The following is a 27,604-nucleotide window of genomic DNA, read 5'->3' as shown; positions in this document are numbered from 1 at the left end:
GGTCCAGACAACCGAGTACTTAAGGCTAATTACTGACTGGACAATACTTTATAAGTATGTACTTGGAAAATGGCCCTTCCCACTATCCTGTGCTGGCTCAATAATTGGTGTACACAGAGAATTGTAGGAGGAACTAGCGGGTGGAATAAGAGTAGCCAGGGTTACTTTGGCAGTAGACGAGGAAGAAAGAAGGTTGCAGAGATTCTGTTTCCATCCAATTCAATCCTTCCTCTAAAGCCCAAGAATAAACACCAAGGACTTTTGCTTATCTTGACTCTGGCTGATTCTAAGATATCCGGGGTGCTAACTCAGTCATCACATTTGGTGCCCAACGTGTGGACCAAGGACTCTAATTTCACTGAAAAAGTCTCAAGAGGCTTTGAGAGAAGTTGAACTGGCTTTATCCAATGTGGTTGAAAGAGTCACTCAAAAACCCTTGGAAAAGGGAATTAATGAAAAAAAAATCAAATGAAGGGGGCCTAGCTGTACCAGATCTAAAATTATATTATAAAGCAGCAGTTACTAAAACCATCTGGTCTTGGCTAAGAAATAGACTAGTTGGTCAATGGAATAGGTTAGGTTCAAAGGACAAAACAGCCAATAACTTTAATAATATAGTGTTTGACAAACCCAAAGACCCCAGTTTTTGGGATAAGAACACATTATTGGACAAAAATTGCTGAAAAAATTGGAAATTAGTATGGCAGAAACTAGGCATTGACCCACACTTAACACCATACACCAAGATAAGGTCAAAATGGGTTCATGACCTAGGCATAAAGAATGAGATTACAAATAAATTGGAAGAACATAGGATAGTTTACCTCTCAGACCTGTGGAAGAGGGAGGAATTTATGACCAAAGAAGAACTAGAGATCACTATTGATCACAAAATAGAAAATTTTGATTATATCAAATTGAAAAGTTTTTGTACAAAAAAAAAAATGCAGACAATATTAGAAGGGAAACAATAAACTGGGAAAACATTTTTACAATCAAAGGTTCTGATAAAGGCCTCATTTCCAAAATATATAGAGAATTGACCCTAATTTATAAGAAATCAAACCATTCTCCAATTGATAAATGGTCAAAGGATATGAACAGACAATTCTCAGATGAAGAAATTGAAACTATTCATAGACATATGAAAATATGCTCCAAATCATTATTAATCAGAGAAATGCAAATTAAGACAACTCTGAGATACCATTACACACCTGTCAGATTGGCTAGAGTGACAGGGAAAGAGAATGAGGAATGTTGGAGGGGGTGTGGGAAAACAGGGACACTGATACATTGTTGGTGGAATTGTGAACACATCCAGCCATTCTGGAGAGCAATTTGGAACTATGCTCAAAAAGTTATCAAACTGTGCATAGCCTTTGATCCTGCAGTGTTTCTACTAGGCTTATACCCCAAAGAGATACTAAAGAAGGGAAAAAGACCTGTATGTGCCAAAATGTTTGTGGCAGCTCTGTTTGTAGTGGCTAGAAGCTCAAAAATGAATGGATGCCCATCAATTGGAGAATGGTTGAGTAAATTGTGGTATATGAACACTATGGAATATTATTGTTCTGTAAGGAATGACCAGTGGGATGAATACAGAGAGGACTGGCGAGACTTAACATGAACTGATGCTAAGTGAAATGAGCAGAACCAGGAGATCATTATATACCTCAACAACGATACTGTTTGAGGAGGTATTCTGATGGAAGTGGATTTCTTTGACAGAGAGATCTAACTCACTTCCAACTGACCAATGATGGACAGAAGCAGCTACACCCAAAGAAAGAACACTGGGCAATGAATGTAAACTGTTTGCATTTTTGTTTTTCTTCCCAGGTTATCTCTACCTTCTGAATCCAATTCTCCCTGTGCAACAAGAGAACTGTTTGGTTCTGCACACATATATTGTATCTAGGATATACTGTGACATATTTAACATATATAGAACTGCTTGCCATCTGGGGGAGGGGGTGGAGGGGAAAAATCGGAACAGAGGTGAGTGCAAGGGATAATGTTGTAAAAAATTACTCTGGCATGGGTTCTGTCAATAAAAAGTTATTTTAAAAAATAAATTTAAATAAATAAATAAATAAATCTAGATCTTTAATTAATTTCTTGATTTTTGACAAAGATGCACTGGCTCTGGCAGACAGGTTTTATAACCCACTGGAAGGACAGTGTCCAGTGCGAGCAACTCCATTATCTTTAGATAATTTCCAGGTGATGTGGAGAGACCCAGAAAGTGGTAAATGGAAGGGACCAGATAGGTTAACTGCTTGGGGGAAAGGGTTTGCTTGTATCTCCACAGATGGAGAAGAAATCAGATGGGTGCCAATGAGCCATATTCACCTTGTCCATTGGAGAGAAACAGAGCAGACCCTTGAAACGAAGGAGAAAACCCAAGAAACATTGGGTAGTTATGTCTCTGACTGTGCCCACCACTGAAAGAGCATGGCAGTTATGGCATTTGATTCATGGACCTCAAAAATTCTTGGACTTCAAAACCCTCAGGAATCATTGGATTTTCTGAGAAATGATAAGATTGTTGCAGGACTTCAAAATCTGCTGTAATCATTGGATTCCCCAACACATAAAAAGACTGTTGCAGGACTTCAAAAACTTGCGGGGATCATTGGATTTCCTGACACATGAAGCAATGGACAATAGATTGGTTTTGGACTATCTCTTGGCTACTGAAAAAGGAGTATATGTGACTGTTATTGTTATACCCTCCTTCTAGGATTTCTGGAAATCTTTTACAACACCATGTTGATTCATAGTGTTTGTTATATCACTACTTGCATGTACAATTCATGTTTGTTACACCACATTGAGCCTGCACTGGTTGTGAGGAGAGTCACACTAATAGCCTGTGAGTTATTGCTATGTGCTTGTGTAATACTTCCCATGCTGATGGGTTTGTGCATACCTGTTTCTAATAAAACTCTTCTGCCCAGAAACCCACTAGCAACCCCCACTTCCCTTTGGTGCTTTTCATCTCTCTTCCAGAGATGTCAGGGAAGGCATGATCACCTCCTTTTGGGGGCTCTGATCCCTGATAAGATCAGGGATGGCATGACCACCTGTGTTCTAAAACAAAAGAAAGTGGGAGATGTAGAGGGCTGAAACACTTGAATTCATACACTGAGGTCTGGACAACTGAGCACTTAAGGCTAATTACCAATTGGACAATACTCTATAAGCATATACTTGGAAAATGGCCCTTCCCAAAATGGTACCCATATAATTATATAGTGCCTTCAGTGATTTTAGGCATTTTCCTACTACAAATATCTTTATTTCTCTAGTAATGTTATATGGTCCAAATTATGGAAATTATTTTAGGAAAAAAAACGAAGGGGATTCAAAAAGCTGTGGAAAAATTCATTGTAAGGCTATGTCAAGGGCTTTACAGATATTATATCATTTGATCCTCACAGCAAACTTTTCAGGTACCTATTGTTATTATCCCATGTTGCAGCTGAAAAAACTGAGGCAAAAAGGCAAAATTGTGACTTGCCCAAGATCACAATGTCAATAGGGCTAGTATGAGGCTAGATTTGAACTCAAATCTTCCTGACTCCAGACCTAGCACACTATCCTCTACACCAACCACCTGCTTCTGAGGATAAGAAAGTTTCTAATGTTTTGAGTAGATTTCCTACAGAAAATGGATAAGAACATGTGGAGAAGAATCCCACAGGATAAAGAAGCTTTAGGTTTAAAGGATAGATTTCAAATATTCTGTTGTAAAACTTTGAAGACTAGTTTATCAATAAATTACTGAGAATGGGTATGGAAGGGATGGAATCACTCTATAAATGAGAACATAACCAGCCAGTGTACCTAGGCTAGCACAGGTGTGAAATGAACATTGGACCCATCTAGTTTTAATTATTTCAATTCTTCAGGGGAGGGAACGGAATGAAAGGCAGAATTTGATAAGAAGTGTCAATTTCCATACTCAAAAGTTAAACCATCAGTTCTGAGCACTGAGCCACTTGAAGAACTGGCTTTCAAGCAGAACAATGGCCAAGATGCATAGAGAAAAATGTACTGTATCCCTCTTAGATTAAGGCAATAACCAGAAACCAAGAAAATTAGTTTCATCTAAGTATCAGCCATAGGTATACCCAAGGAGTATGTTAGACTACTAACCCATGTATAAAGAGCCAGAGGTAAGAATGGTCTATAAAAATAGGGTTGCCAAGGTTTAACTAAAAACTAATGCTGGACTTTGTAACAAAAACAATTCCATGCTTCTGGACTTTATCTTGTATTTTCCCCTATAGTTCTTTAGTTCGACCTTATAACTACTAGTAACTACTACTACTACTATTCTATATATAGAGAGAGAGAGATAGACCTGTCTCTCTGTGTGTCTCTTTGTCTGTCTCTCTACATTTCTGTGTGTCTCTGTCTCTAAGTCTGTTTCTCTCTCTCTTTCTTTCTCTCTCTCTCTCTCTCTCTCTCTCTCTCTCTCTCTCTCTCTCTCTCTCACACACACACACACACACACACACACACAAACACACACACACACACACACACATGTCTTTCTCTTTCTCTGAATTCTCAGTACCAGAAGAGTTCCTGAAGCAGCTCATGAAACTCAATCAGCTGTGCCTCCCAGTCTCAGCCAGGATTTTATTCTGAACTGCTGAAGTGAGAGCTAGCTAGTGTGACATTAACTTATGAGTTAAACTCATAAAATTTATACAAAAATAGTGAATGCCTGAGATATATTTTCTTACAATATTTGGTTCATATTTGCTGTTAACATAAGTCTTTTGGGGGCATCTAGATGGCGCAGTGGATAGAGCACCATCCTTGAAGTCAGAAGGACCTGAGTTCAAATGTGCTCTCAGACACATAATACTTCCTAGTGTGACCCTGGGCAAGTCATTAACCCTAATTACCTCAGTAAAAAAAATTTTTAAATAAGTCTTTTTTTTAATTAAAGCCAACAGGTTTGAATGAACTCAGAGTGCAATATCTAAGTAATTCAGCAAGTGGAACTTTTCTCAAACTATTCCCTTAGACCTGTCATGCTTACATCTAGTCACTTATTGGCAAGCTAAAAATCTAAACAAGCCTCTTCCTCACTGCCAATATGGCATTCCCACCCCACCCCCATTTCCAGGTTCCAATGTAATCTAAAAGATGAAATGTTGATTAAATATTAAAGTATGACATCTGCTGTTTGTGGTTTAGTCTAATTGTCTCTAAATGTTAAGGTTATTTTACTCTCTTAGGTCTCTTTTCTCATCACTCATAGACTCAGACGTTTAAGATTCTGTGATCACATTATTTCAATGAAAAAGGAATTGCAACGTAAAAGACAATATAAACTCCTTCTTTATACTTTATCCTTTTTTAGGTTTTTGGTGTAGATGGAAAATTCCTCAATTGCTCATACCTAACTCATAAAAAAGGAAAGATTAGAGAGATTCCACCATTTTTGATTCACAGATTAAAGTAAGAAAGATGAAACCCCCCCATTCCTAGATCACCAACAACAACAAAAAGTACAGCTATAAAATATGTAATTCTGTGGATTTTTAGCCAATCTAAGGCAATTTTGGTTGTGCTGATCAAATGAGTTAATATTTGTAAAGCACTCGATAAGCACCTGGCAAATAGTAAGTGCTAGATAAATGCTTATTCCCTCCCTTTTCCCCTTTGTTGCATCATCAGCTCTCACTCATGGGTCAGCCTGTGACTGCTGTAACAATCCTCACCATGCTTGCTATTGATATCAATTCTGCTTATTTCCGAAGCCCTATCAACTCTTCTACAGAAGTCTGAATCAGAATAATGAAAGAAAGAAATGTGAGAGAATAAAGTATACATAAGAGTGATAGAATGATCAAGGTTGTCAACTATTCCCCACACCTAATTACTTTTTTAAATTATTTTTTCAATTAAGAATCACTCACCCCTGAAAAAAAAAGTCTTATAACAAACAGCAAAACAAATTCACCCACTATTGCTATTGTTCTTCCATCATTTTTCAGTCATGTCCTACTCTTCATGACTCTTCATGGATTTTCTTGGCAAAGATACTGGAATGGTTTGCCATTTTAGTCCCTATTTGCCAGATTTGACAGATAAAGAAACTGAGGAAACTGACTTGCCTTGGATCACTATTAAGTGCCTGAGGCCAAATTTGAACTCAGGAAGAAATCAGGAAGACTCTAAGCCTCACACTCTGTGCATCTAGTTGCTCCTATTCCCAAACATTAATACATAGCAATTTGTTCAATCATTCTCTTATTAGGGAGATACCCTCTTAGTTTCTAATTTGAGGCTACTACAAAAGGAACTACTGTACCAAGTTTCATACGTATATTTCCTTCAGTCTCTTTGGAGTATAGTCCTAATAATAGTATAGTTAGGGTATTCTGGTAAATGTTTAACCACTGGCTTTCAGAGGAGAAAAAAAAAGTGTACTTATGACACACCTTTAAATTTAACCTGATCATAAAGATGGGAAAAGGACCTACATTTGCAAAAATATTTGTAGCAGTCCTTTTTGTACTGGCAAGGAACTGGAAATTGAGTAGATGCCCATCCACTGAATAGGCTATACTATATGAATGTAATACAATATTATTATTCCATAAGAAATGATCAGCAGGATGATTTAAGAGAGGCTTGGAGAGACTTACATGAACTGATGCTAAGTGAAGTGAATAGAACCAAGAGAACATTGTGCACAGCAACAGCAAGATTATACAATAATCAATTCTGACAGATGTATCTCTTTGCAATAGTGAGGTCATTCAGGCCAATTTCAATAGATTTGTGATGAAGAGAGCCATCTGCATCCAGAAAGAGGATTATGGGGACTGAATATGGAGCACAACATACTATTTTCACTTTGTTGCTGTTGTTTTTGTTGTTTTCTTACTTGTTTTTTTCTTTCTCATTTTTTCCCTTATGATCTGATTTTTCTTGTGCAGTATGATAAATATGGAAGCTTGTATAGAAGAATTGGATTTAACCTATATTGGATTGCTTGCTGTCTAGAGGAGTGGAGAGAGAGAGAAAGAGAAAAATTTGGAACACAAGGTTTTGCAAGGATGAATGTTAAAAACTATCTTCGCATGTATTTTGAAAAATAAAAATCTATTATTATAATAGAGATAAATTTAATCTAAAATACTTGCATTTTTCCATCACTAGACAATCAACAAAAAAATAATGAATCAAACTCTGATCTGTAACATTTGCTTATTTCAGAGATATAAATGCTCACACTAAAAATTGAACAACTGACTCTCACAAGTTGGCTTAAAGTAGCTCCAACACATCTCTGACTGGATCAAAATTACTTTTCAAAATGGCTGAACCAATTCACAACTCCAGTCAACAGCAAGCAAATGTACCTGTTTTCCCACAACCCCTTCAACATATGTCATTTTTCCATCTCATCATCTTTGTCAATTGGATGGGTGTTAAGTGAAACCTCAGAATTATACACTTTTTTAATTGCTAGTGACTTGGAGTCTTTTTTATGTAAGTTTGTTGATAGCTTGGATTTTTTCCTTTAAAAAGTATCTGCTTATATCCTTGGATTATTTATCTATTGGGGAATGGTTCTTAATCTTATAAATTTAAATAAGTTTTTTACAGGTCTTGGATATGAAATCTTTACTGGAAAGACATACTTCAAAGTTTTTTCCCCTATTACCTGCTTCTAGTCTAATTTTAACTGTATCAGATTTGTTTGGGAAGTGTGTACATGCATTGCCTATATAGGTTATATATGTCCACATAGGTCTATCTAGGTGTGACTGGGAGATAGTAACAAATAGGTTTCTTTAGTCTCCTACCCCCACCCTTTGCCAAGGGAGAGTTGATTCCTGCCAGAAGGGAAGCAGGTAGTTGGGGCCAAAGGCTGGCCACTCGACTCTCCTCAGAAAAGTCAGTCATATTTCTAGAATAATGAAGGATATCATTCTAGAAATGAGGGGACAGAAAAGGAAATGATCAATCACATCATCAACAAATAAATGGCCTGAGTCTCTCATTCCTATCCAGAAAATGTGAAGACCATTTCCAGAATGCTGGATGTTGTATGAAGGTAAATGGACAAGAATTGGATCTCATGTGAAAGCATGGATAGGATGTCATTAATCCACACCAATACCCATGTCAGTGAGATCATACAACCATTTAAGAACTATATGAAGTAATGTACTGGAAAATGCTTAACAACCAGCTCTGGTCAGAAGTTAGGGCAGAATGTATGCAGAATATATTTTTAAGTTTAATCTACATTATTAACACTTTCTCAACAAATTAAAACCTTGACTTAAAGCATTTGATGATTTCCAAAATATAAATGGATTTTGTTGTTAATCATTTCAGCTGTATGATTTTTCATGACCTCATTTGGGGTTTTCTTGACAAAGACACTGAAGTGGTTTGCCTTCTCCAGCTCATTTGATACATGAGGAAACTGAGACAAATAGGGATAAGCGACATGCCTAGGGTCACACAGCTAAAAAATATCTGAGGTCACTTTGAACTCAGATCTTCCTGCCTCCAGGCTCAGTACTCTACCCACTATACCGCACTGCTGCCCCATGATGAATTTTAACTGAAATTTTAACAATTGGTTCTCATGAGCCAGTGTGAGCTGGCTGTAGCTGTAAGACGTCAGGACACTGAACAGTGTTCAAGGTCTCAAACCAGGCTTTCCCTCCTCCACTGTAGAAAAATATAATAAAAGGGGAAGGAACAGAGGCCTATTGTCTAATGGAAGAATTACAACCACCCTCCACCTGTTTCTCCATCTCACTCCCATGGTCCATTTAACTCTGTTCTTTAAGGAATGAGTTTCTGTAAACAGAGTAAAGTTCAAACTATAAACAAATATTACAGAGGAAGCACAGGAGAGTTTAGATGTTTAAATAGTACCAGGCAGAAAGAAGAAATTCAATCACAGAATGACAGAGAATAAACATAGGAACCCACTATGGATGTCCTGCATTTTGTTCTCCAGATGGTTCTGTGTCCTCCTCTTTCCAAGAGCCCAAATCCCAACTACAAGAGAATCAAACAGCCTCACTCGCTGGGTGACTGAGTGTCACTCTGAGCATACATTAAAGATTTAGTTGATTGGTGAGCAAGTCAATCCCCTCATGCCCTTTACCTGCTTGCCTGTTCAAAAGCTACCCATATCATGCCAGTACCGACACCCAAGAGCAACCAGAAGATGAAGAAATGGAAGCTCTTTAGACAGATAGAAAAGCTTGCCAGGGCCTTTGAGGTGACTTTGCTAGAACTTGGCTGCTGTCCCGGTGCTAACTTTTGAATTCTTTCCAGCCAGCTTCAGGGTCACCTGCATGGATCCCAACCTCTACTTTGAGAAGCTCCTGACAGAGTATGGCCAAAACAAGCACCTTAAATATGAAGCGTTTCTAGTGGCTTCAGGGGAGGACATGTCAAGTGGCTGATGGCTCCATGGATGCAATGGTCTGCATCCTGATCCCATGCTTAGTCTCAAAACCAAGAAAGGTCCTATGCGAAATCCAGAGGGTGCTAAAGTCAGTGAAAAAGATGGCAATGGGAATAGGAATGAGGGTCATAGAGAGAGTGATGGGAAAAGACCTGGGACAGCAGAGGTTCAGGGGAATGAGGTCAGTGCTAATAAGCAAATAAATAATAATTATTTCTAGAAGTAATGGAATCAGGAAAGTAGAACTATCTTAGAAGAAGCAGATTAGATTAATTTCCCAATGCTATGTTATCATGGGATCCTGGTATTTTGGGAACCAGAAACTACAAAGAACAGGTCCTTGGTTTTTTGAAACACCTGAAATATTTATATGAACATAATTTTCCAGGAATGGTAAGATAAGGCCTTGAAGACTAGGCTGGATGCCCTAATATCATCTCTTAAAAGGTATTGGGGATGGGACACACAGTCTGGACATACTCTATTATTATAAGATATTAATTCTAAAGTTAGAAGAATCCTTAAAGATCCTCAGATCCAATTCACTCATTTTACAAAAAGGAGAAATTAATATAGATTGCCCAGAAAGAGTTCATATGACCTCCTCTTCCTAAGAACCCAAATCCTAGCTACAAGGGAACCCAACAGTTTGACTTACTGAGTGTCTCTCTGAGCATAAGAGTAAAGATTTAGAGTTCATAGGTGAGTAAGGAAATTCCTTCATTTTATAAATTGAAAATCAGTTATTTGCATAATAATTCATATTTAGAAAGAGTTTTAAAGTTTTCCATATTTTCCACACAACAATCCCATGAAATAGATTGACAAGCGGTATAATGCCCATTTTACAGACAAGGAAACTGAGTTTCAGAGAAGGTTCAGTTACACAAGTAATAAATGGAAAAAGTCTGGACTCAAACACAGGTCTTCTGTCTCTATGTAGAGTCAGAAGTTTTTTTCCCTACCCTTGTCAGCCTCTGAGGAGCTATAGGAATGTTATTTTGGGTCTCAGGGACCAAACTCCCACTGAGAAAGGAGGTAAGGGTACAAAAGAGAACATCTGGTTTAGGGGGTCTGTATAGAAGCAGCAACATCTCAACAAACATAGTAACTATGATTAATGGTTAAAAATTTGTAAAGCTCTTAACCTTCCAAAGTACATTCTAAATTATGATTTTATTTGACCTTCACAACAGCCTGCAACCGTAGAGCAGATGTTACAATCACAAAATTACTGTATTAAAAAAGGACCTGAATGTTTCAAGGTCTCTATCAATCCTGGCTCCTTAGGTTTTCATTAAACGTGATATGTTGAAGAAATAGCTACCCACCCCTGCCCCATACAAAGAATGAATAACTTTAGAACACCCAATTTTTGAATATTTCCAGAGATGAGAAACTCAGTAAGTCTCAAGGCAGTCCATGTATTTCATGCACATCAAATTCACAGATCCATTAATAAAAGATTAGTGAATCTGTTCTCTTTTTCTTAGTAATTATTATCTGCTAGAAGCAGAAAAATTTAGAAAAATTTTTGTTTTAATACACTGTTTAGTAATTCCGTGTGAAATCCTTTTAATTGTATGCCTTATTTTTTTTCTCTTTTTAAAAATAAATTCTGATCTTAGTGCTAACAAATCAAGGTTATGACTATATATATAGATAGCCAACTCAGGTATAATTCTCATCCCCCATCTATTAAAACATAAATAATTTAATCTTTTCAATAATACTTGATATTTGCCATGTCCCATACTCATTAACTCATTTTGTTGGGGAGAGTTCTATTTATTTATTAACAAATTTTTCCTTAACTAAATCTCTCCACAACATAATTTTCTATTATACCTAATAATACTAATCTTGTGCTCATGTAGTATTGTGAGATTTGCGAAATCTATTCCCACATAATACCCTGTGAGGAGTTTAAGCATTTTTATTCCTCTTTTACAGAGAGAGAAAATTAGCCCCCGAGAGGGATCCTGCCCACAATCACAAACTAATAAATTTCTGGGGCACCACTAGGTGGTGCCATTGTGCATAAAGTGGTGGGCCTGGACTTAGGCAGATTAATTTCCCTGATTTCAACTCTGGCTCCAGATATTTACTAACTGTGTAATCCTGTTTTGCCTCAGTTTCTTCATTTGTCAAATGAGCTAAAGAAGTAAATGCAAGCAAATCCAATATCTCTGCCAAGAAAATCCCATATGGAATCACAGAGTCAAACACAAGTGAACAATAATAATTTGAACTAAGATATTTTGACCCCAACTCTAGCAGTTTCCTCTTGTGCATTCCTACCTTTCTAATGCATCTTAGACAAGATGTCCCTCAAAATATTTGAAGACAACTACTCCAACTCCCACCCACACCTGCAAAGTATCTCCTGATTAAGCACCTCTCTGGCCCCAGTCCATTCAATTGATCTTCGAATGATAAGGTTTTAAATCCTTCCTAAAATGTGGAGCTCAGAACTGAATACAATGCATCAGATGGGGTGAACCATCATCCCAGTTGTTCTACCAAATTCAACATACCAATTCCAGCCTCTGATCACCTTCACAAACCAATCCCTCCCTTCTCCACTATCCTTTAACTTTATTCTCTCCTTTTCCAAATCCTTATCATTTCTAGAAAATGCTCTCTTCCTTCTCAAATTTTCCTAGAACTCTTTGTCAGTTCTCTCCCTTGATCCCATCACCCCCTACTTATAATTGCTCACCTGCCAGTATATTATATGGGACTATTTTCATTGCTTTTATCACTACAGTACCTTGCACATGGTGGGCAGGTAGATTTGAAGAATCTGAATTCTTAGATGAAAAAACTAAAGACAATGAGTGGTTAAAAAATTTACTTAAGCAAATTCTTGACAGAACCAAGACTACAAACTAAGACCTCTGAAGGGCCTTCCCACTATGTCCTCAGTTTACCCACCATTCAAATATTCATAAATAACAAAGAACAGGAACTTTGTTTCTGGGAGGAACAAGTGGGGGGAGGAGAAGGACTAGAAAGGATTAAAGAAGGAAAAAGTCTCTGATTCTACCATCTTTCCCAAAGTTTATAGCTCTTGGTTTAAAAAAACACCTGGGGTTAAAAAGAATGGAGGGAGTTGAAAAAGGCCCACCCTGTGAATGACTTTGTAACTCTTCTCCTTCCTAGAAAGAGAGGTATCTTCTGTTTGGAGAAACACATGGGTAAGCCTCCTGAAATTGGGCCTTGATGTGGCAGCTGGTTAACTGAGCCCACCTGAAAGTACATTGACAATGGCTGCTATTTCACCAGGGAGACCCTGAAAGAGCTGGAGAGGGCCAAGTTTTCTTAACTCCAATTGGTCCCTACATCATGGGACTGGCTATGAAAAGATTATAAGGCTTACTTCTCACTTCTCTTATCTCTCTGCTGCTATCTCACGCTCCTCCTTTTCAACATGCCTTCCCAATTATCCCTCCTACCAGGAGACCTACTCCTCCTCACCTGATCTGTTCTTCAGGAACTGATCCCTATACAAAGAGCAGACTTGTCTGTACATCTCTCTCTCTCTCTTCCTCTCTTTCCCCTCTTTCCATCTTTCTCTCCTCTTGTCCTTATCTCCCCAGGCTATTTCAGTCTCTCTTCCTCCCACCCAGGTTTCCTCTCTTTTCCCCAGCCCCAACCTTACTCATGTCATCATTTCCCTATCTCCCTAATAAGGCCTGTGTCCAGAAATCACTGGATCAATCTATCAGTCCCACACCATACCTAGGGTTATATGGAAAATATAGAATCAGAGAACTAAACCAACAATATCAGGGGGCAAGGGGAAAGTCAAGGGGTCCTTCATGGTACTTAAATACTTTTTAATAAATAAACAAAAGCCACTGAGACAGCCCAGCAAAATGGGGTCTAGAGTTTGGGGGGAAGTCCCTGGGGCAGCCTCTTTCCCTCCTTCCTGCCAGGGCTAAGGCACTTCCAGAGAGGCACTAGGGATATAGTTTTCCAAGCATTAACAGAAGTAAAGAGAACCATGATTGTTTCTCTCTCCCCTTCTAAGTCAAGACCTCTTTGCCATAGTGGTCTTACTTCCTCTCCTGGATATTCTTCCACAGGCTCCCAGGACTGAGGATAGCATGATGAAGGGAGAAAGGGGAGAGAGAGCAGCAAGACAGGGGGAGAGTCGGTGATCCTGGACCCTTTGGGCAAGGCAACTCTGTGGACAACCATTTTCTCCATACCCACACTACCCATGTTAAGAAGGCATCTCTAGGAAGATGTGGGGAGGCAGACTGGCTTTAGGACCAGCGAGAAGAATAGTGGCAGAGCCATGCCAGGAAAAAGTGAAGAGCTGAACTAGGCAGTTCCCAGCTCTGGATGTCCACTGCCTCTCAGTTCTGAGTGCCCATCGGGACCCAGGATAGGATGTCCATCAGTACTCTCTCTCCGGGGCGTACCCCAGTTGTTCCTCAAGATGGTACCCGTCTTCTCCTCCTTGAAGAGCTGCCGGTCCTCCCGGGGGATCTTTACCGCATGGTACTGGGGCACTGTGGCTTCGGGATGCTGCGCCCGTTTGAAGAATCCCATCTAAAAGAAGATTCCCCCAAAGTGAAAGGTTAACAAATCCAGACAACACAGCTCCAGTGAGGGGCTTCCCTTTTCCTTCCTCAGTACAGAGGAAAGGTACATGTATTTCAATTATAGCAGATTAATACAGAACTCCAAACACTTTAACTGGAAAGAGAGGTGGGTCCTATATGGCCTGAGTATACATAGGCTGAGGAAGTATTCCTTCTCAAGGGTCAAAAGTTCAACTGATACAGAAAAAAAGGTGACTTTAAGGGAATTTCCTTTGCCAAAGATATAGGAAGTTAAGTAGCACAGTGGATTTGAAATCACAAGATGCAACTTCAAATCCAGTCTCATATACTGACTAGTTGTGTGGCCCTGAACAAGAGATTTTTCTACATGCTTATTTTTCCATCTGTAAAATGGAGATAACAGCATCAATCTCCCAGAATTGTTGTTAAGGATAAAATGAAAGAATACTTAAAGTACTGTATAAATGTTAGTTATTATAATAATTAGATTTCTCAGCCTTCTCAACACCAGGGGTCCCACGGTGAGACTCATGATCTCCTACCTCTGCCATGGCTGAGGCTATTTCTCATTTCTCCTGCCCTAAGGGTTGTCCCACTTGAGAATTTTCCATCCTTTGCATTTTCTATACAGACTCCTACTTAGGCTGGGTTCCTACCTGCACTTAGGTCCCTTATAGGTGCTTAACTGATTCCGCTGGATCCCTTCTTAGGGGTCTATAAAATGTGTTGGTTATGAGGTAATTTTCTCACCACCAGCCAGTGAAGAAGGGAGAGTCAGTTTTGTCATCCCCATCTTACAGATGAAGCCACCTTCGTTCAGAAAGGTACAGTGGTCTTGAAACTAGACCTCCTTACTCCAGGCCTAACACCATCCACTACCCCACACCATGTGGGCTTATACAGAGTACATTTGTGGACCTTACACATTCTCAGCCTTGTAAAGAGAACCGAGACTATAGTGACCCTTGTATACAGCAGCCTGGGACCAAACCACATGCTCAAGCTCCCACAATCTTGTGCTATCTCTCCACAGGCTATCTCACACCCAACTCTACACACTGATGTCTCCTGGAATACACATGCATATCTCCCAAATCTCCCACATGCTCACACTTTCCAGATCAATGCACACTTATTCCACCATCTGCAAGGCTGTATATACTCACTCTTGCACACTCAGGCACCGTCCTTCCCTCCCGACACCTGCAGGCTCACACACACTCCTGCCTCATCAATTCCCTTTGCACACTCACAGTCCTTGAATGCGGAAGGGACCAACCCCCAGGGGTATGTGCACACATACACACAGAGTTCTATTACCCCACAGTGCCTGGGCCCCCTTGGTCTACGGCCGAGGGCTGCACAGCCAGATGGGCCCGGTGATAATTGGTGGCAAATTGTAGGCCTTGGCTGCTCCGATGAAAGAAACCACACTGGAGTATTGGAGGAGGAGAGGGTCAGAAGAAAAAGGGAATGGGAAGGCCCAAGGGGGTAGGGGTGGGAGAGGATGGAGGGAACAAGAGATCTGGCACTTCTAGAATCCCTAGAATATTTTGGTTGTCTATGTGAAAGAGTTTCATGATTCCATGGGATTCCTGCAAGGAGGTAAAAATCCCAGAGTTGATCTTACGAAGCTCTCATCAGATGAGTTGTATCTTCTCCATAAAGTTGCAGATCACTCCAAAAGCCTATCAGAGCTTTAATGTGGATGAGGGTAGACATGCATGAATTTTCTGTGGCTCCTTTCCCTTCATAAGTGTGATTCTGGGTATGGTTTCTGTTCATTCCATGACTTAGGGGGAAGAGAAGTTCTAAGTTCATTTTCTAGGTGTGCCTCATGGGATTCTAAGTACGAATGATATCTCCAGGGATCCCAGTGGAGGAGCCCAGCAGGGCCACTAGCCTTGCTAACCTATTCCCAGCTTCATCCTCACCTTCCACATGAGAAGAACAAGCAAAGCCAGCACCAGGATTCCAGCCAGTACAGCCAGTAAGATGACCCACCAAGGGACCCCACCAGCCACCACAGCCATGGGGTCCAAATACACAGGCACAAGGATCTGCAAAGAGAAGGGTTAAAAAATTGGCAAGAGGAAGAAGGGGGGGAGTGAAGGTAGAAATGAATGAATAGTCCTCCTCCTACTCCCAAGCCCTGGAACACACCTCTGTATGGGAATTTCTGAGCAGCAGATTCTGTATAGATGACTTAACAGTGATATTGGCTCGGACAATAATATCCAGGGACTTCACATCTGTGTATTCCTAGAGTTGGAGGATAAAGAAAAAAACTGTACAGTGACACCTTTCCCTAACACACCTTTCCCTATCTAAACTCCCTAAGGGTCCCTAGTCTCCTAATGCCCCAGAAGATCTATACAATTCAACACTGATGGTTATTAAAACACCTTTTATGTTCAAGGTAGAATACTAGATACAAATATAAAAAGTAAACAATCTCAAAAGATTTCAGGCTTTTAAATTAACCTACAATTCAAGTGGAAGTCAGAACAGTGAAATCATTTGAGTTTTCAATGGAGGAGGCAAAATAAGGTAACTTCTGATAGAACAAAGTGCATTTGCTGCTCTAAGGTAATATGTTCCTACTGCTGCCTTCATCCTGAGAAAGGCATCTCCCCAAATGTACTAAAGTTTGGAGCTGGGACGAGGAAAGTAGAGGAAGATGGTCCAAAGATGCAGAAGTATCAAAATACTTGAGAAAAACCACAGAAAGAAAGGAAATGATACCCATGATACCCAGTACACTTTACCTCCAGGAAAGTACTGTTCCATAGGCGGCCCCAAACATGGAGGACTGCCTCCCGGTCAAAGCTATACAGCGGGCAGCTGTAGACAATGCAGTTGGCAGTGTGGTGCTCACAGTCCTAAAAACAGTCAGAAAAAGGCTTTATTCTTTGACTTCACTACAAACCCAGATATCCAGAACCTTCAAATCATCCTCTTTCCACCATATAACTTGCTCAAAGCTCAGATTTTTCCTGTAAGTCAAACCCCCCACTACTGTTTCCAACACTCCATATCTTGCCCTTTCATCTGGATACTGAAGATTGTTCTCAGGTACAATAGGTCACTTTGGCAGTCCGATGAAACTGAGGACTCGTTCTCATGAATAATGTTTTTAAATGAACAAAATAAAATACATAGGATTACAAAAAAAACTCTATTATATTGAAATATAACTAAAAATGTTTTTTTAAATAAGACATAAGCCCCCCAAAAAATCCAAGATGATATTGGACTTGTCCTATTTGGCCCCAAAGAACAAAACCAAGAGCAATGTGGATGAAAGTTGCAAGGTTTGATATTATCTTTTTTAAAAACCTTCCTGAGAATTTGTATATATGTGATGGAAAGCTTCAAAAGTTGTGAGTTTGGAGGATAATCACAAAACACTTTTCACACAAATAAAGTCAGATCTAAACAATTGGAGAAATATCAATTGCTCAAAGTAGGCTGAATCAATATGTTAAAAATTACAATTCTAACTAAATTAATTTACTTATTCAGTGCCATACTAATCAAACTACCAAAAAAATATTTTATGCAGCTAGAAAACATAATAATAAAATTCACCTGGAAGATCAAAAGGTCAAGAATATCAAGGGAGTCAATGAAAAAAAATGAAGCAGGATGGCCTAGTAGTACCAGATCTGAAACTGTAATACAAAGCAATAATCATCAAAACAACCTGGTACTGACTCAGAAATAAAGTGGAAATCAATGGAATAGATTAGGTATGCAATGCATAGTAGTAAATGGACATATTAATTTAGTATTTGACAAACATGGAGATCCAAGCTTTGGGGAAGAGAATTCACTATCTGACAAAAACTGATGGGAAAAACTAGAAAGCAGTATGGCAGAAACTAATTACAAACAAACAAGTCATTGGACATACCAAGATCAAAATGGATATATGATTTAGACATATAAGGTAATATCATTAGCAAATTAGAGGAGCATGGAAAAATTTTCCCCGTAGGTTCTATGGATAAGGGCTGAATTTATGATCAAGAGATAGAAAAGATCATGGAAAGTAAAATGAATAATTTGACTACATTGAATTAAAAAGGGGGTTGTAAAAACAAAACCAATGCAAGGAAAACTGGGGGAGGAATTTTTATAGCAAGTTTCTCTGATAAAGTCCACATTTCCTAATTATATAGAGAACTGAGTCAAATTTATAAGAATACAAGTCATTTCTCACTTGATAAAAAATATGAACAAGCAGTTTTCAAGAGAAATCAAAGCTGTGGAAAAAATGTTCTAAATCATTATTGATTAAAGAAATGCAAATTAAAACAACTCTAAGGTACCACCACACACACCTATCAGATAGTCTAGTAGGACAGAAAAATAAATAGCAAATGTTGGAAAGGATGTGGGAAAATAGGGACACTAATGCACTGCTTATGCATTAATCCAACCATTCTGGAGAACAATTTGGAACTATGCTTTACCCAGCAATATCCCAGACATCAAAGGAAAAGGAAAATTACTTATATGTACAAAAATATTTACATTTTGCATATACATTTATCTTTTTGTGGTGACAAAGAATTGGAAATTGAGGGCATGCCCATCAATGAGGGAATGACTGAATAAGTTATGGTATACAATTGTGATGGTATATTATAGTAATTGAAGAAATGACAAGCATGGAGCAGTTAGATAGTACAGTGGATGGAAAGAGCACTAGCCTTGGAATCAGGAGGACCTGATACTTTGGTCAAGTCCCTTAATCCTGATTGCTTCAAAAAAAAATTTTTTTTTTAAATGTTGAACAAGATGCTTTCAGGAAAACCTGAAAAGACTTATATGAATTCATGCAAAGTGAAATGAACAGAAATGGAACATTTTACACAGCAATATTATGCAATGATTGCTTATAAATGAAGTAGCTATTCTGATCAATACAATGATACAAGATAATTCCAAAGTACCCATGATGAAAAATGCTAACTTCCTCTAGAGAAAGAACTAGTGGTATCTGAATACAGATTGAAGTATATGTTTTTTTACTTTATTTTTCATGTGGGTTTGTCTTTTCTTTTGCAACATGGTATTACGAAAATATGTCTTGCATATATATATACATCATATGTATAATCTATATCAAACTGTCTTCACAAGGAGGGGGAAGTAAAGGAGAGGAGAGAATTTGGAACTAAAAAATATTGTTAAATTATTTTTACATACAATTGAGAAAAATAAAAGGAGGAAAATGGGGGGGGAGTGAAGGTAGTGGGTGTCCTTCAACAGTTATTGTAAAGATCAAATAAGATAGAGTTTTGACTATGCTTAAAAGCTTTACAATGCTGTTTCAATTTCAACCCATCATAATTATTGCTGTTGTTATGATAGAACTTTCCTGGGGCATTGAGAACTTCCTGGAAATACTTTTCACAAAATGACTTTGTTTCAATGAATTTTATTGGCATTCTTTCTTCTTCAAAATTACCTAACATTTAACAACTCTCTTCAACATAACAGCCAACCATGATTCCAGAAGTACCAGGATAAAATATGCTTCCCCCTTCCTGAGAGATGATCATCTCAGAGTACAGAGAAAGACATAATTTTTTGGACATGGCCAGTGCAGGAATTAGTTTTGCTTGACTAACCTTACTTGACTTCTCTGTTTGTTTGGTTTTTTCCTTGGTGAGAGGGAAATGGGAAGAAGAGAAAATAGATTTTTATTAACTGAAAAAATGTTTGATTTAATTTCTTAAAAAAGGTTTCTCCTCTCCTCCCCACAAAAAAAAAGTCGTGGGGTTTTCTTTATTGGAAATTCTCAGAGGTTGATTGCCCACTCATTGATGTGTTAACAATGGAAATTTCTTTTCTTCTAGTCTGAGTTGAATTGTATAACCACAAAAAGTCCCTTCCAACTTTAATATTTTATGGTTCTGTAATGCCCAACATTTATCCAGTTTTCATCATAAGACTTCTAATAAGGAGAAACCTATTTCTTTTCAATCAATTTATTCCATTCTGGATCAAGGGTTTTTTTATCTTCAGTCTGTGATCTTTTTTTAGAAAATATTTTTATAATTGTATTACAATATAATTGATTTCCCTCATAATCTGATGTATTTTATGGTATACATTTAAAACCGTGATTCTAAGAAAAGTTTCCTCAGACTGTCAAAAAATAATACTGAAAAAATACTGAAACCCCCTGTATTATCAATATGCAGTCCAAAATGGGAAAAAAAAAAAAGGAGATAACTAGAACTGGAACCAAGAAGACAAGTTCAAATCTGCCATCAGCACTCAGTAGCAGTGTGGCCCCAGGTAATAATAATACTAATAGGTAATATTTATATAGCACTTATTATGTGCCAGGCACTGTACTAAATACTTTATGATATTTGTAAAGATAATATTTATCTTATTTGAGCTTCACAACAACCCTGGGAGATAGGTACTATTATTATCTCTAGAAGAAACTGATACAGAGTTCCAAGTTGCAGTTACTAAGTACCTAAGACAGTATTTGAACTCAGAGCTTCCTGGTATCCACTGTGCCATCTAGCTTCTTTGCCCTCTGATTCACTTTCCTTATCTATGAAATGAGAATAATAATGGCACCTACCTTACAGAATCAAGTACTCTTTGCTAACCTTAAAGCATTAAATCAATGCCAGCTATTATTATCATTAAACTATAACAGACAGCTAAGTGGTATAATGGGGACAACATCATATCTGGAGTCAAGAAGATCTGAATTTAAGCATGAGATGTTCAAACATGAAAATGTCTCAGACATTTTCTAGCTATAGAACAAGGCAACTCATTTAATTCTGGTTCAGTTTCTTCTTTTGTAAAATGGGTTGTTGTGAGGATCAAATGAGATAATATTTGTAAAATACTCAGCACTGTGCCTGACACATAGTAAGCATTATATAAATGCTAGCTATTATTTTTATAAAGTAGTTGCAACTTGTAGTCAAGTTGCAAGCTTAGATCTTTCAGAGGTGGTTATTTCAAAGACCCAAATGCACCTCCACACCAAATATGGTTATCTTTCTTTAGGGTCAACAAAATATGCACTATTATTAAATATAACAAATGAGCAAACATACCTTCTGCAAACAGAATAATGCCTCTGAAATAACCAACTTACTATTTTTCAAATGTCCATGTAGAAGGGGAAAATATATGCATTTATTTAAAAGCATTACTGAATTCATGTATTTTCTCAATCATGAAAAACTAATAGTCAATGGACTCTAAAATTTCATTAGTAATTTTGACCACCATGTCACACTGATGACTCTTATTTTGAAGTCTACTAAAGCCCACCAGGTTTTTCTCATAATTAATTTCTATCTAGCTGTATCTTACCAATCCTGTATTTGAGCAGTTGATTTTACTTTGACCTCAGTGCAGGATTAAAATTCAACTTGATGCCTCAGACTAATGGTCCAGCAAAACAAAAAACAAAAACGTGCACACCATTGTTGCCCTAATCCAAATCATTATCCAATGAAAGAGACAGAGACAAAGACAAAGAGACAAAGAGAATGCCAAGGATAGGATCCTGTGGCATTCTACTAATGATATCCATGCCAATTTAATTGATACATTAATCAGTATTATTCAAATATTCAGCTGGCAGTCCCATCTAAATATATTATATCATCCATTATAATCTTCTCTTGTCCACATCCCTTCAACACCTATATACAATCAACTTTCAATTATTTAGAACAAAAGAAGGAAAAATCTAGGTCTCCATGTGAACTATTTTTTAAAATATATATTGACTTTCCTAATTCAGACAACTATTAAATGGGTCTGCAGTCTCTGAACTTAAAATGACAACATCATGGGAAGTTACCTAAGACAATGAGGAGATAAATCAGCTCAAAATAAAATCTTACACAAATAACCCAGAACTTCTAATCAGCTGTCATCTAATACATTTTTCACTCGTCCATGCAAGCTAAGTAAGTCTCACTGAGTTATTTTGCAATCATGTATTGCTTCCTCTAAGTCCCAACACCATCCCCTGAAAGCTCTCCTGAGGCAAGAACCCTGTTGCCTTGGAGATCTCATTTCTACCCACTACCGCAAATTCAAGACAAGGCTCTGTCCACAGGTGTGACACTGATTTTCACTACCAGGTTGTGCTGGGCACTTGTCCACTTTCAACTCATAGGACCATTGCTTTTAGAGCCAAAAGATATCTACTTAGAAATCATCCATCCCAATTATCTTGTTTTACAGATGGGGGGAAAAAAAACAGCAAATGAAATAATATGCCTAAAGTACTAAGGACATCCTTGAGCAAAAGATCCTGTGATTCACAATTCAGAACTCTGCCTGTTGTAATCACTCAACCCTCATGTCTTTCCTGCATTGTCCTCACCAGAGTAATCTTTTTCTTCTTCTCTGCAGAAGCCACAGGCCACCAGGGGCCTGAGCTGCTGGACTTGGGCTCTGGCTGCTCCAGTTCCCGCCTCTTCCGATCTCCAATCTCCCAGTCCTAGAGAGGGAATACAAGTAGGCCCAAGAGTTTCAGGGTAATGCCCGCTATTTTTCCCTTCCCAGGCTAGATGCACACTGGAAGGGATTAGGATTAAAAGTGTTGTCCTCTCCACCCCTAGATTTATAAGATATCCTCCCCAAGAGTTTAAGCTACCACCTTTCCCAGGCCTCTTTCCTCAACCCTCATGACCCAATTATACCAGTCCAAGGATGTTGGCTTTGGGGATACAATTCCCCTGCTGCCCAGGTCCTCGACCACCCTCCAGTTCCACTCGCATTGGATATAGGAGCCACTTCCCATTGGCAATCTCGTGTGGCCACATGATATTTAAGAAAGCTGAGCCCAGAGTGTTCAGTGACTGGCCCTGGTTAGAGACCTATAGGTACAAAGTAGAACAAGAAGTTTTTGATGACTGTACAGGACCTGGCACTCCTTGAAGAGTTTACAAATATGTATGATTGTACAAAGATAGAGAACTGTATAAATGGTGGGATGGGATGGGCCAAGAAGGAGAGGAAGGGAACAGGGCAGAGAGTCCACTAAAGACTCAAGAACAAAGCCTTTGTACAAAGTATTATGACCTGGATGGAAGGCTGGAGATCACAGTGGGACAAGAAGAGAGATCCAGTCCTACAGAGGACAGAAGTCTGAAAGGCAAAATAAACATCCTTCCCTCTCACTCCAGTCTCCTACCTAAAGGATCAGGGGTGACTTATGGGCAACCATTTCTCTACAGTAGGAATTCTTAACCTAGAGTCTGTGAATCTGACTTTTAAAATATATTAGTATTTTTATAATTATTTCAATAAAATTGGTCTCCTTTGGAATCTAATGTAACTTTATTGTATGCCTTTAAAGACACATTTCTAAGGAGTCCAAAGATTTACCAGCCAGAGAGATCCAGGACACCCACAAATAGGTTAAGGATCCCTTAGGGGTATAATCAATCCAATCCAACTGAATAAATATTTATCAAGCTCTTGCCCCATACACAGTATTATGCTAGGCTCTAGTCTAGATTACTCACCGTGATCTCATATTTGACTTTGCTGCCCACATCCCTCTCCGAATGCATGGCGCTCTCGCCCCTCACCACACCAGAAAAGAAGAGCTTCTCAGGAATTACCTTCCTAGGGAGAGAAATAGGAGGTAGACATAGGAAATGGAAAAGGGAAATAAGCACAGAAATTAGGGAGAGTTAAGTATAGAAGTGAGAGAGAGGTAAGAACTTGGTTGAGGTCAAAAGTCCAAGGGAAGATCCAGCCATTCTGGAGAGCAATCTGGAATTATGCCCAAAAAGTTATCAAACTGAGCATACCCTTTGATCCAGCAGTGTTTCTATTGGGCTTATACCCCAAAGAGATACTAAAAAAGGGAAAGGGACTTTATGTGCCAAAATGTTTGTGGCAGCCCTGTTTGTAGTGGCTAGAAACTGGAAATTGAATGGATGCCCATCAATTGGAGAATGGCTGGGTAAATTGTGGTATATGAATGTTATGGAATATTATTGCTCTGTAAGGAATGACCAGCAGGATGAATACAGAGAGGCTTGGAGAGACCTACATGGACTGATGCTAAGTGAGATGAGCAGAACCAGGAGATCATTATACACTTCGACAACGATATTGTATGAGGATGTATTCTGATGGAAGTGGTTTTCTATGACAAAGAGACCTAACTGAGTTTCAATGGATAAATGATGGACAGAAACAGCTACACCCAAAGAAGGAACACTGGGAAATAAATGTGAACTGTTTGCATTTTTGATTTTCTTTCCGAGTTATTTTTACCTTCTGAATCCAATTCTCCCTGTGCAACAGGAGAACTGTTCGGTTCTGCAAACATGTATTGTATCTAGGATATACTGCAACATATTTAACATATATAGGACTGCTTGCCATCTTGGGGGGGGGGGGAGGAGGGAGGGAGGGGAAAAAAACGAAACATAAGCGAGTGCAAGGGATAATGTTGTAAAAAAAATTACCCTGGCATGGATTCTGTCAATACAAAGTTATTATTAAATAAAATAAAATTTAAATTAAAAAAAAAAGTCCAAGGGAAGGAGAATAGATAGCGTCAGAATCTAGAAACTGGTAGAGGGTACCCTGCCTCCATCATGCTTCCCACTCAGCAAAAAGCCTTCAAAAAACACTGAAAGCGCTTACCCTGCTATGGACAGTGGCAACTCAATGACAACTCGGGCAAGGGCAGTGACTGGATGCAGCTCCTGTTCGCTGATTCTGGAGGAGTGGCAGTGGGAACAGGGTTGCTGGAGGTGAAAGTATAAATAACACAGGCTTCCAAGCCCTGGCTACCCCTTTCCAGTTCTCTATGGCCTCTCCCAGCCCCTATAGGGCAATGCCCCTGGTCTTACGTGGCCAACAATAGCTCCACCTCTAGCTTAGTGGTCTCAATTGTGATGCCTGAAGTTCCAAGAATAAGGTAGAAGGTCATCTTGAGGGAGTGGCGAAGAGAAAATGAAAAGAAAGGACTGTTATGAGCAGTCGCCATACATAAGTATGGAGGAGTAGGAGAAAGAAGTAGTCAGAGATACTAACCTGTGCTCCTCTCTTCATAGGGTTCCCCAGCTCACACTCCACTTGAGAAGCATTCTCATTAGACAGACAAAGGGGCTTTTCCTAAAAAGTAGATAAAAATCAGGTTAGGTTATTGGATATCCCAGTCCCTTTTCTCTTTTCCAGGTGTCTACCATAGGATCCTTACCACAGGCTCCAGAGCCCGCACCCCCACATAATGCAGAGAAGTGGGGAGGGAAACTAGGAGCTGAGCTTCATGGGCGTCATCACCATCAGCCTCAGGCTGGGCTGGGTCTGAGGGCAGATTGGTGACTGTCAGCTCCAGAGCAATGACTGGCTGACCACTCAGAGCAAACAAAGCTGTGGTCCCATCTTCTTCCCTGGAAGAGTTAGAGATGACGTTCACTAGAGGAGTCATTCTCTATAGCTCTGTCCCTTTCTCAAGCCCCCTATGGCCCAGTCTTTCCCTAATCTTCTGCCCTTAGACTCTTATTTCCAATTCATCTCTCTTTCTGCCTCCTTTTCTTCAACTCTCTCTGTTTTCTCTCAATTCTCCACATCATGCTACAAACTCAGCCCAGACCCAAAATACAGGATCAGTATTTGGTCTGGAGGAAAGGCCATCAGTTCTCTTTACTCTGCCTCATCTATGGGTTTGTCCTATGATCAAAAACCTCTTTGAGGCTCAACTTCTCTCTTTTCTGCTACTTTCTTAGTTCCGTTCATCTCAGTCTGTTATCTTTGGGGAAAAGAATGGCAAACCTTACTTCAAAGACTTCCTAGGTAACCCTACCACCTCTGAAACATCTTTCTGTGTTCTAGAGACCTTGGCCTTTTCATTCTTCCCATCTCTTCCCTTTCCTACTTCCTCACATTGGCAATGCATGGAACTCTGTGTCCCCAACCCGGGAACAGAATTGGGCACGGGTGAGCTGCAGGTTGCTCTGGCAGATCTTATCTTCTCCACAACCTTGTTTGAGAAAGTGGACCTAAGGATGATAAAGTGGAGAAAAAGAAGAACTCACTGGAAACGCCTCTTTCTAGCAGTGCATCTTCCCACCCAAAAAATACCCAGCCCCAATCAAGATAATCTCTCTCTCTCTTTCTCTCTCTCTCTCTCTCTTTCTTTCTCTCTCTCTCTCTCTCTCTCTCTCACACACACACACACACACACACACACACACACACACCTCTGTCCTCTGAGTACTGGGCTGGTGGGCATTAAGGATGGGTGCCAGTGGAAGCAATTCTTGTCCAGAGACCTGACGCTGGACTCGGGAAGGCTGGAGGCTGTAGGACAGGGTCACTATGACAGGCCGAAGCTTGTCCTTGACATTCTCCTAAAAAGGCAAATAACAAAGGGAAGAAACCAGGTTCAAATATATAGATATAGATATCTAGATATACCTATATATAAATATAGATATAGATATATAATCCCCAAGTCTTCAGTCCCCCTCATTTCTCCAGCAAAAGCCCAGTTCTTATTTAACTTGCGCTAAAAGAAGCTGAGAGAAACAGTCATGAGGCAGGAAAAAGCTAGAAAATGTCCAGAGAAGACTGTAATGCTCTAGATATTGTCCTAGATGTAAGGTTTAAAATAAAGGAGTTTCTGTGTATTGCAAAAGTTCACTAACTTCATACATGTCCCTTTTTTGTTCTTCTTTGCATATCATCAAGATCATAATAAAACAAAAGAATGAGCAGAGTCCATCAATCCTTTGAACAAAGATCAAGAAACAATTTTCTGTAATATTCTCTTTAAAATATAATTTTCTCTTGTTGCAGTTTTCTTGGGGTCCTCTGGGAACAGCCTTCGTTTCAGTTCAGTAATCACCACAAGTGCAGCCAGGGATTAAAGTCCAAATCCTTTATTGTCTCTTTCCAAGTCTTGTCTCCTTTCCTGCAACTTGGTTAGCTTTCTTATAGTCCAGATCCTTTATCATCTCCTTCCTGGGGCTGGGTAGCTTTTTGGAAAGCCTTTCAGTATGCCCTTGGTTCCGAGAGCTTGAGCTCCCGCCTGCCTTCTCTGGCTTCTTCCAAGGATTTGTGCTTCAGCCTCCAGCCACAACAAAGGTGGAAGATGGAATGAATCTGTCTCAGCCTTTGAAAGCTTCTAGTGCACTTGTCCTTTTGGCCCTGAGAGCTTCTTGCTTATATGCTGTACATTGAGTACAAACCAATCATTATATCACTAAGAAACCATTATTTGTTGTAGGATTAAATCAATGCTAAACTAAATTTAACCATTGTCTCCTCAACTCCACTTAGTACCTTGTTTCAAGTTCTGGCTCATAATATCATTTGTTGTAGGATTAAATAAATCATACTGAACCATGCGAAATTACATAACTATTGTCTCTATCAATTCCACTGACTTAGTACCTTGTAAGGATCCTTTGTTTCAAGTTCAGAGTTCTGGCACATAACAATTTTCCAAATTTCCAAGAGGTCATGTATAAAGATACCACTATTATTAATACTAATATATAATTATATA

General features: G+C 39.0%; 1 protein-coding gene across 6 annotated transcripts in view; it reads right to left on the bottom strand.

Annotated features, from left to right (window-relative positions):
• Positions 1–12,314: 12,314 nt before the first annotated feature.
• ITGA7 (integrin subunit alpha 7) overlaps positions 12,315–27,604 on the bottom strand; it is a 36,109-nt gene continuing 20,819 nt past the window's right edge. For 4 of the 6 annotated variants that reach the window (XM_051963344.1, XM_051963339.1, XM_051963340.1 and 1 more), the window contains 13 exons: positions 26,295–26,444; positions 25,978–26,093; positions 25,292–25,484; positions 25,126–25,206; positions 24,942–25,021; positions 24,733–24,807; positions 23,595–23,697; positions 22,767–22,943; positions 22,448–22,564; positions 16,821–16,934; positions 16,216–16,314; positions 15,987–16,112; positions 12,315–14,038 (listed from right to left, as the gene is read on the bottom strand). In XM_051963344.1, the coding sequence (XP_051819304.1) occupies positions 13,808–14,038; positions 15,987–16,112; positions 16,216–16,314; positions 16,821–16,934; positions 22,448–22,564; positions 22,767–22,943; positions 23,595–23,697; positions 24,733–24,807; positions 24,942–25,021; positions 25,126–25,206; positions 25,292–25,484; positions 25,978–26,093; positions 26,295–26,444 (1,662 nt within the window). In that variant the 3' untranslated portion in view covers positions 12,315–13,807. Of the gene's footprint in view, positions 14,039–15,372; positions 15,486–15,986; positions 16,113–16,215; positions 16,315–16,820; positions 16,935–22,447; positions 22,565–22,766; positions 22,944–23,594; positions 23,698–24,732; positions 24,808–24,941; positions 25,022–25,125; positions 25,207–25,291; positions 25,485–25,977; positions 26,094–26,294; positions 26,445–27,604 lie in introns of all 6 variants that reach the window. The other 2 variants (XM_051963341.1, XM_051963342.1) reach the window with 1 other exon arrangement.

This window comes from Antechinus flavipes, chromosome 5, assembly GCF_016432865.1.
Source record: "Antechinus flavipes isolate AdamAnt ecotype Samford, QLD, Australia chromosome 5, AdamAnt_v2, whole genome shotgun sequence".
Taxonomy (NCBI): domain Eukaryota; kingdom Metazoa; phylum Chordata; class Mammalia; order Dasyuromorphia; family Dasyuridae; genus Antechinus; species Antechinus flavipes.
Note: the sequence above shows the minus strand (reverse complement) of the source record. Positions and strands in the feature narration are given on the sequence as shown.